Source organism: Simochromis diagramma, unplaced genomic scaffold (assembly GCF_900408965.1).
Source record: "Simochromis diagramma unplaced genomic scaffold, fSimDia1.1 OVJJ01000302.1, whole genome shotgun sequence".
NCBI lineage: Eukaryota > Metazoa > Chordata > Actinopteri > Cichliformes > Cichlidae > Simochromis > Simochromis diagramma.
In genome coordinates this window covers 11,610,368-11,618,816 of record NW_024386792.1, presented here as the reverse complement: position 1 = coordinate 11,618,816, position 8,449 = coordinate 11,610,368, and the positions used below count along the sequence as shown (strand labels likewise).

At 39.7% G+C, this 8,449-nt stretch overlaps 1 protein-coding gene across 3 annotated transcripts; it reads left to right on the top strand.

Annotated features, from left to right (window-relative positions):
- The first annotated feature begins 1,607 nt into the window (after window positions 1–1,607).
- On the top strand, window positions 1,608–7,955 carry LOC120729068 (endoplasmic reticulum resident protein 27). Of its 3 annotated transcripts, none has more exons than XM_040024478.1 (7): window positions 1,608–1,813; window positions 3,813–3,898; window positions 4,789–4,926; window positions 5,011–5,127; window positions 5,358–5,483; window positions 6,669–6,866; window positions 7,878–7,955. In XM_040024478.1, the coding sequence occupies exons 1-7, from the start codon at window positions 1,756–1,758 to the stop codon at window positions 7,917–7,919; spliced, it is 765 nt and encodes a 254-aa protein (XP_039880412.1). In that variant the 5' UTR covers window positions 1,608–1,755; the 3' UTR covers window positions 7,920–7,955. The 3 variants fall into 3 exon arrangements, with proteins under 3 accessions (XP_039880412.1, XP_039880414.1, XP_039880413.1); XM_040024480.1 differs by lacking the exon at window positions 1,608–1,813 and adding an exon at window positions 3,613–3,706; XM_040024479.1 differs by lacking the exon at window positions 1,608–1,813 and adding an exon at window positions 3,660–3,721.
- The last annotated feature ends 494 nt before the right edge of the window (window positions 7,956–8,449 follow it).

Genomic DNA, 8,449 nt, shown 5'->3' with positions numbered 1-8,449 from the left:
CTGAAACATCTCAACATTGTCAGATTAAATATTTTACAGACGTCACACAGTTCATGCCTACAGGACCTGCAAGCCTCTAACTTTACCTCTGATGCAGCAGCAGATCAAAATTTCATGTGTCTTGTGAAACATCTCACTAAAATACTCCAAAGAGAATTACATTAGACCTGTGGGGATGGGGCCTCACAAAGCTTTATGCTACTTTGTTAATATTTTCTGATTCTCTGATCTGACTTTTTGGGCATTTAGCTTTCAGCTTACATGTTTGATTCTTTGTTGCTTTTTTAAGATTAATTTTTGGCGCCTTAAACGGCAACTGTCTGACTAAATTTGAACTTTTAGAAAACGCTTTTAGGAGAACACAAAGTTTCAGCAGGAATGTGTTGGGTTCCCAGTTAGAAGAAACCTTTTAGATTTAATATTTTTAGACTTAAATGTGTTCACGTAATATTGAAGCAAAAAGAGGAAGTTTATAGGGTTCAGCCTAAACCTGCCAAACTCTGTTCCTCAAGAGTTCATCGTATTTTGGGGTTTTGAGTTTTTTCCCCCCTCGCGGTCAACCAAACTGTAGCATTCATGCAATTTTTGGCAGATTTCTCTTTAGAGGAACAAAGCCACTTGTTGAAATGTCAAGCGTCATATAAATCATGCTTTCTTTGTTTTGTTAGATAATAGCTTTGGTGCTGTTATGAATAAATCTGTCCGTCAGAAGTATTTTGATTTTGGTTTAACATCAAATGTGAAGCAGCATTTCTGAGGTTGGTTGAGCTGCTCTGGCAATGTGGGCCTTTTTGTTTTTTTAAGGTGACAAAACGCTTCATGTGTTTTTATGTATTTTGAATTTGAATTTGAGTTTTCAAATTTTGAATTTTAATGACAATCATCAAAGCACTTCCTTATTTAGTGCACCTACTTTGCTTCTCATGGATTAGTGGTGACTGGTTTCTTCATGCAGCAGAAGTACCCTTGTAGGATTTCCTTAACTTTCTAATGCTCTGTGAGTTTTAGAGATTATGACAAATCCTTGCTGTCTTTAAAGTGTGTTTTTAAAGTAACTTAAAAAAAAAAGAGTTAAAATTAGAAAAGAAAATTTGTTCTTCTTTATATTAATGGTTAACAAAATGCCTGATTTCAGTGTTTTTCAAATACCCCCAAAAGTATGAGGCCAAAACTGCCGTCTTCATGATCCATTAACAAGTAGGAGTTGTGTCCCTCCTGTGGCTATTCATCCAAACTGCCGCCGGTTCTCTGAACCTCTCCTGCTCACACAGGCCTGCATACACACTATTTGCAGCCTCCCTGGTTAAATTATAAGCACTAACCAAACTGTTATATTTTCATACACACAGCAGGTGTAGATGATACTTACATGTGAAGGGTGGAGTGGTTAAAGGCTGCTGCTAAACACAGGTCAAGACACAAGAAAGGGTGATGTGGGTGATGTAGCACAAACGTCTCTCTCTCTCTCTCTCTCTCACACACACACACTCACACACCTTTCACTGAATGACACGTAACTCAAAAGCCACCCGCCAAACTTATCAGGAGCACCTGGCTGATTCCCATAAAACTTCCAATCACAACCCAGAGAAGTCACAGTGGCCACACTGGGCTGCCATGTGGCGACCATCAGAGACAGAGCAGAGGTGACAAAGCTCTTTTTAAAGAGTCAAACAGCTACAGGTTCTCCTACACTCTCCTTGGTTCGCTCCTTGATCACCCACCTTACCCGTGTGAGTTGAATCACCCAAAAACATGCCGGGCGCCCTGTTTCTCTGCCTCCTAGTGTCTTCTGTAATCGCTGCAGAAAAAGGTAAACTCTTTAAGAATTCTCTTGACTCTCTTTAGTTCTCGTCACTGCTCTAAATGTCAAATATTGCAATGGGAATGTCTTCCTCTAAATTCATAACAGTGTTGCAGATTTACTGATGTCCTGTACACGTTTGAGCTACTCTTTCACAACTGTGCTCCAGACTAGAAGACCTGTATGTTTTATGAATGGTTTACCCAGTTAAAGAAAAAAATAAATAAATTCCCGTTTCCTAAAAAAACTTTCCAGCTCATTTTGGTGATTTCCTGACTTCCCAGTGATGGGGATCTCGCTTGTGAGAGAGAAAGGCGTCTACAAGGGTGAAAGTAGTTAAAACTGGGACACTTTTTCATAAAATGTTAAGAAAGAATCATAACAATTACAGATACTCATGTATTTATCCTTGTATCCTTGTAAGTGATCATATTTTAACAGTTTGGGTTCGTTTTTTGAGACTTTAGCATCATCACTCTGATTTCCCGTGGAAAAAAAAAGTAAAACTGGCACGATACATTTTTAAGCATTACATTGAAGAAAAAAAAACTCAGATGTAGCAAATATGAGAAAAATTTAAACTCTTATATACAAAGTACTATTTCATTTATTTTATTTCATCAGAAGGTTCAATAACCTCTACATTTTAAAAAAAACTTGACTTTTCTTGAATTATTTGATGATTTGGGGTTTAAAGGGTTAAAAAATATGCTATGTCACTTCTCTAATTCTTTTGTGTCAGATGCCATCTTCTGGGTTAAACCGACCCTAAAAATAGCCCATCACTGAAAAGATCAGATCAAACTGTACAAAGTGTTGTTTCTTTGCATTTTAGTAACACATAAAATTGCATTTCATTGTAAACAAATAGGTCACATTCTATAGCAGTTAATAAATCCACAAAGATTTATTGAATAGGTTAAACTTCAAATACAAAAATACTTTACAAAGTCTTTAGTAGAAGTAAAAGTATTATGATGAAGACTCAATTTATTATGTTTTTTTTTTTTTTAACTCTCTGAGACTCAATTACTAAAATTCCTTGTGCCTCCTAAAATCTAGCACAAAGCAAAATCAGTTTCCATCGACAAGACTCCTTTTTGGTGCCTTGTTTTTTTCTTATAATCCTCATGCAGACGCAGATTTATTGTTTCCAATTTGGAATATTGATCAACTACCAATAAGAAGGAAAGTCCAGGACTTTCATTCTATACATTTTGATATCAGCCATTTATATTATTATGTATTAGCTGTGCTAGTAGCATGCCTTCAAGACTAGCAGTCGTGGTAGTGCAGTCAGCAGGTTTAAGGTCAACCACTATGGCCTTCGACAGTCCTACTAGAGATGACACAAGCCTGTAAGGCACATGTGTCGAACTCCAGGCCTCGAGGGCCGGTGACCTGCAGGTTTTAGATGTGTCCTTGATCCAACACAGCTGATTTAAATGGCTAAATTACCTCCTCAACATGTCTTGAAGTTCTGCAGAGGCCTGGTAATGAACTAATCATTTTATTCAGGTGTGTTGACCCAGGGTGAGATCTAAAACCTGCAGGACACCGGCCCTCGAGGCCTGGAGTCCGACACCCCTGCTGTAAGGACATTTTTCTTTATAGTATACACGATAAGCACTGACATCCTATATCGGCGGTCTCCAACTCCAGGCCTCGAGGGCCGGTGTCCTGCAGGTTTTAGATCTAACTGTGGGTCAACACACCTGAGTCACATGATTAGTTCGTTACCAGGCCTCTGGAGAACTTCAGGACATGTTGAGGAGGTCATTTAGCCGTTTGAATCAGCTGTGTTGGACCAAGGACACATCTAAAACCTACAGGACACCGGCCCTCGAGGCCTGGAATTGGAGACCCCTGTCCTATATACTGCATATATGTGTGTGTCACTAAGTGAGTGCAGACTTTGTTTCCTGGTCTTATTGAGACACTGAAAAAAGGAAGTAAAATCTCTCTGCACAGTTGAGTGTTTAGTGTGTCTCCTGTCTTCCTGCCTCAGACAGCGCCCTTCCTGGACTGAATAACACCAAAGATGTTGAAGCCTTCATCGACTCTGCTGAAGTGGTGGTCATCGGATTCCTGGAGGTCAGACAAGAAAATTGCATGTGAATAAAAAAAGGTCTCAATCATAGGCTCAGATAAGTTTGGGGATTTTTTTTTAAAAGCAAAGCCCACAGTAGCTGTTTTGCGGCTTAGTTTATTATGTTAACATGCATGTGGAAACCCAGACACGATGAGACAAATTAGCTGAGAGTGAGACCGTGAGGTCTCCAGAAATACAGCCTTTGTTTGCACCCCGGCCTCGGTGATGCTGCTGTCACGAATACGTTTTGAAAAAAGGATCTGCTTCCCGTGGCCACACCTTTGGCAGTGCTGGTGCTGTGAGGACACAGGGTGGCTGGCTGTCCCACGGTGGCGAGCTCTTTGGCCAGACTTTGTGTGCGGGGGAAGATGGCAGACTTGACAGGAAATACATAGGCATCTGAAGATCTGTGGGATTGGCTCCATTGCTCCTCTCATAAACAAGTGCAGAGACGAGGGGAAGGTTCAAGAGAGGATAGTGGAGGAGAAAGACAGAGAGCACACAAGGATAGTTCATAGCCGGACCATGATGCTGAAGGCAATAAGAGACAAAAATATTGGTGCTGTGACTCACTGAGAATGAACACATATTACAGGCTGCGAAATGAGAAAACGGACTGCCAGAGCTCATGCAACAGACTCTCAGAAATAGACATGATTCACCTTCCTTTGAGTCAGCCTCATCTGTCTTTTCTCCCTGGCAGCTGCACTTTCCAAATTGTTGAGGGTTTCTAGTGTCCCCCTGGAGACACTGGTGTTCTCGCTCAAATTTTACATAAGATAGGACAAACAGTAACAAACAAATAGTGAGGGGGAGAAAAAGAAGGGAAAAAAAATGAATTTACATGGTAAGTTATGAGAGGAGGTTGAAACGGTCTCCCTCTTTGTTCCAGGGAGAGGAGAGTTATGGCTATAAAGAACTGGTGGAGGCTGTGAAGCAAGTCAGCTCTGTCCCCGCAGCCATTTGCTCCGTGAAGGAGGTGTGGGCTGAGTACAACCTCTCCTCGGATGCCATCACTCTCTTCAGAAAAGTACTGCACATATTTTCAGTAATAAACGATGTGCGATGTCTGTTTTCATGAATGCGATGGTGATGCTGTGTGTGATGCTTGCAGGCAGATAACCACCAGGAGAACATTGATCTTTCTGAGGCCAAGGACTTAAAAGCTGACGGTCTTGTAAACTTTATTTCTGTGAACGAGATCCGATACATCACAGAGTACAGCCAAGTGGTAGGTCCCACTCATGTCTTCTTCACAGTCCTCTCCTTCTGTCTAATATTATCTGTTAAGTTAACATTTCAAATACTTTTAATTAATTGAAAAATTAATGAATAAAAAGCAAAGATCCATCACACAAAATCCCCGGAAAAAGGTGGATTGTTAGAATTTTATTTCTCACATTTTGAACCCCACTCTTTTCTATGTCCTCATCGCTCTCTTTTCTCTTCTGTTCCTCTCAGACAGCAGTGGGTCTGTTCAATTCAGAGGTGAAGACACATCTCCTGCTCCTTGCCAACAGGGGGAGCAAAGATTTTGTTGAGCTCAAGGAGCGACTGGGAGCCCTGGCACCCGAGTACACAGGCAAAGTGAGAATATTCCTTAGTGTAATTCAGGTGTAGAAGAGCAGCTTTGAATAAATCTGAGTGTTATATGCATCGATCAGCTTCACACTGGAGTGTGGAAATAGAAAGGGCTCATGAGAATACAATAAGGTTTGGCTTTTTTGCTTCAGTACATCATCATAGTGGATTGAAAATCAAACAATCCATAAGTGACTGAAGTGCAGACTTTCAGCTTTAATTAAAGAGGTTTAACAAAAAAAGTATTGACTGTTTAGGAATTACTTTCATTTTTAGACAGTCTTTAATTCTCGCTTTAATTTCAAGGTAACTGGGTAAGCATAAGAGCATAACGCGTTATCAAGTCAAACATGGCAATGTTATGGCATTATGGCTACTAATGGAACTGGCTTAGGTGTGCGTTGCTCATGCCAAGTCAGTCACCTGATCTGAATCCAATAGGCATTCCTGTTCAGTTACTGAAGACAGTGAGGTGTCTGCAGCTCATGGCAGGAATAAATATGAATTTATGAGGTTTAAATATCAATTTCCTGCCTTTAGGTGAGAGGCAGGTTACATCTTGGACAGGTCACCGATCTATCGCAGGGCTAACATATAGACAGACAACCATTCACGCATGCGGTCAATTCAGAATCCCCTATTAGTCTAATCCCATACAGTGAGAGGAAACCAAACACAGGGAGAACATGCAAACACCACACAGGTGGGAACTTGGAAACTGCTTGTTGTGAGGCCTCAGTGCTAACCAACAACTTTAATATAAAATCGTGTTAATTTGTCCAATTACTAAATCCTAAACAGTAAATGAAATACTTTTGTTAAACCTCTTAAACTAAAGCTCAGAGTCTGCACTTCAGTCACATCTTGATTGTTTGGTTTAAAATGCGCTGTGGTGGAACACACAAAACTGTGTGGCCTGTTTCTATACTAGTTGATCATTAGACTGCAAACCACGTGCACCCTTCATACAGCACTTTATTCTACATCCTTTTATCCATCTCACATCTACACTTACAGACCCTTTTTGAATAAGCAATTAAGCTGACACGCAAGACTTTGGACCAAGTAGAACTTATTCAATCTGGCCAACGAAAGTATAGACAGGGATACAAAATTCTTTAATTACATTCTGCCAAAAATCAAATAACTTGATCTAATCTAATTATGTAAAATGAACCGCCTGTGTTCCAGTTCTTGTTCGTGCTGCTTAATGGAGCGCTGAAGTCCAACTTAAAGCCACTCGAGTACTTTGGCCTCAAGCCGAAGGACCTCCCACGAGTTGGCATCTACGATGGTAACTCTGACACGAAGTGGCTTCTACCGGAAGGAGAAATTTCTACAGAGCGAGTGCGGGAGTTCTGTGAGTCTTTCTTACGAGGAGAACTGAAGGTGAGCAGTTGTTACTAAAGCTTAGTCACTGCTCTTGACCGAACACATCTATGGTTGCGGTGTATACAAATCCAGTTTGAAGATTTTAATTTATTATGGCAAAATGATCATTCTCTTGAACAAACAAAGGTCAGTATCCTCCAGGAAAAATTGCAATTGCATTAGGCCACACTAGTAATGTACCATGAGCCATCTTCCATATATGAGCCACACAAAAGACAGGAAACCCCCCTCTGTGTATACCAGTTTGCTCTGTTACACCCCACAGAGCTCCAGCTGGCTGTGAGTTTCCACATCACTAAACTGTGGCATTAGAAATCTGAATTCAACTGACATCATATTCATTAAATGAATCAGCCCTAAAAAAAAAAAAAGCAAAATTAACAGCAAAACACAAGAAAGCATAATCTGCTTAAAGGTTTAATCATAATAATCTTTTAGAGAGCACAATTGCTGATGAACCAATCGATGAGTTAATGCTTCTTTCTCTACTTCAGATTATAGTTGTTATAGTCTAATCCAAAATAATGTGTCATCAAAAGATGTATTAAGACAGAAAGAAAACCTGGCACTGCTATTTGCTTGCTTTTTATTTTGCGTTCAGTTTCTGGTGGGCTTTTTTTAAGCTCTCAGCTGCAGATATACTTTAAAAGGAAAAGCTTTGACTCTCATCTTCCTTTTATAAATGGTTCAATCACATATTTACTTGAATAAAGGAATCCATTTAGCTTATAAATATGTTGCTTCCCCCAGACGCTGTCTTCTAAAATGCTAAAAGATGAATACATTTATAATGTTCAGGATTAAATTACTTTAAAAAAAACAAACAGATGTGGCCAGCGTAAATGAAAGTGCTCATAATGCATCCGTGTAGCTGCCATGATTGTAGTTTATTCATGAATTGCAAGACTTTGAAGAGAAAACTTTGAACTTTCCTCTGAATAATGCTGAATTGATAAGCTGTCTTCTGTATTTCACTTATTGCACTTTTATTTATTTATTTTTTTTCAGGGGATGAAAGAGGCTGAAGAAAAGCCCAAAACAGAGCTGTAGGACTCAAGAAGAAAATGAAAATGAGCTTCTTATTTACAAAATAAAATGAGAAAATTTGAATGAAAAAACTAGATTGATGTCTCTTTTCTCATAGGACTTATACCCTTTGAGCAGACAGGGAATTGTTTATATTTATGAGTGTCCATAAGTATATTATGTGTCCTTATTTATTTTCCAGTATTTGTTATGTTTTGCCTGTTTACACGAGTGTGAGTCCGTCTGCAGTCTGGTTAGTTGACCACAAGTCACTGGCCGCAAGTCACAGTGATCTGGCGGAGTTTGTTAGTCTTGTCCACTAATGTTATTGTCAGAGCCACAACACACCAACCTCAGAGAGACTGACAGAAAGCATGCTGGGAAGATGTGGATGGAAGCACTGTAGTAAGTGGTAGTTTCTCGAATGATTCATTCTGGGGAATAGTGTTCAAATAAAGTGAAAAACACCATCTGTACAATATAAACTAACATGAAATTCACACACAGCCCTAAAGCGGGGCATCTAATTCAAGATTAATGTAAAGTTTCACTCC

What these genes read in the sequence shown, in the direction of transcription:
- LOC120729068 (XM_040024478.1), top strand. Translation starts at nt 1,756, where the DNA reads ATGCCGGGCGCCCTGTTTCTCTGCCTCCTAGTGTCTTCTGTAATCGCT. An exon ending in CCATCACTCTCTTCAGAAAA is followed by an intron (nt 4,927 to 5,010) that starts GTACTGCACATA and finishes TGATGCTTGCAG; the next exon opens with GCAGATAACCACCAGGAGAA. An exon ending in TCACAGAGTACAGCCAAGTG is followed by an intron (nt 5,128 to 5,357) that starts GTAGGTCCCACT and finishes TGTTCCTCTCAG; the next exon opens with ACAGCAGTGGGTCTGTTCAA.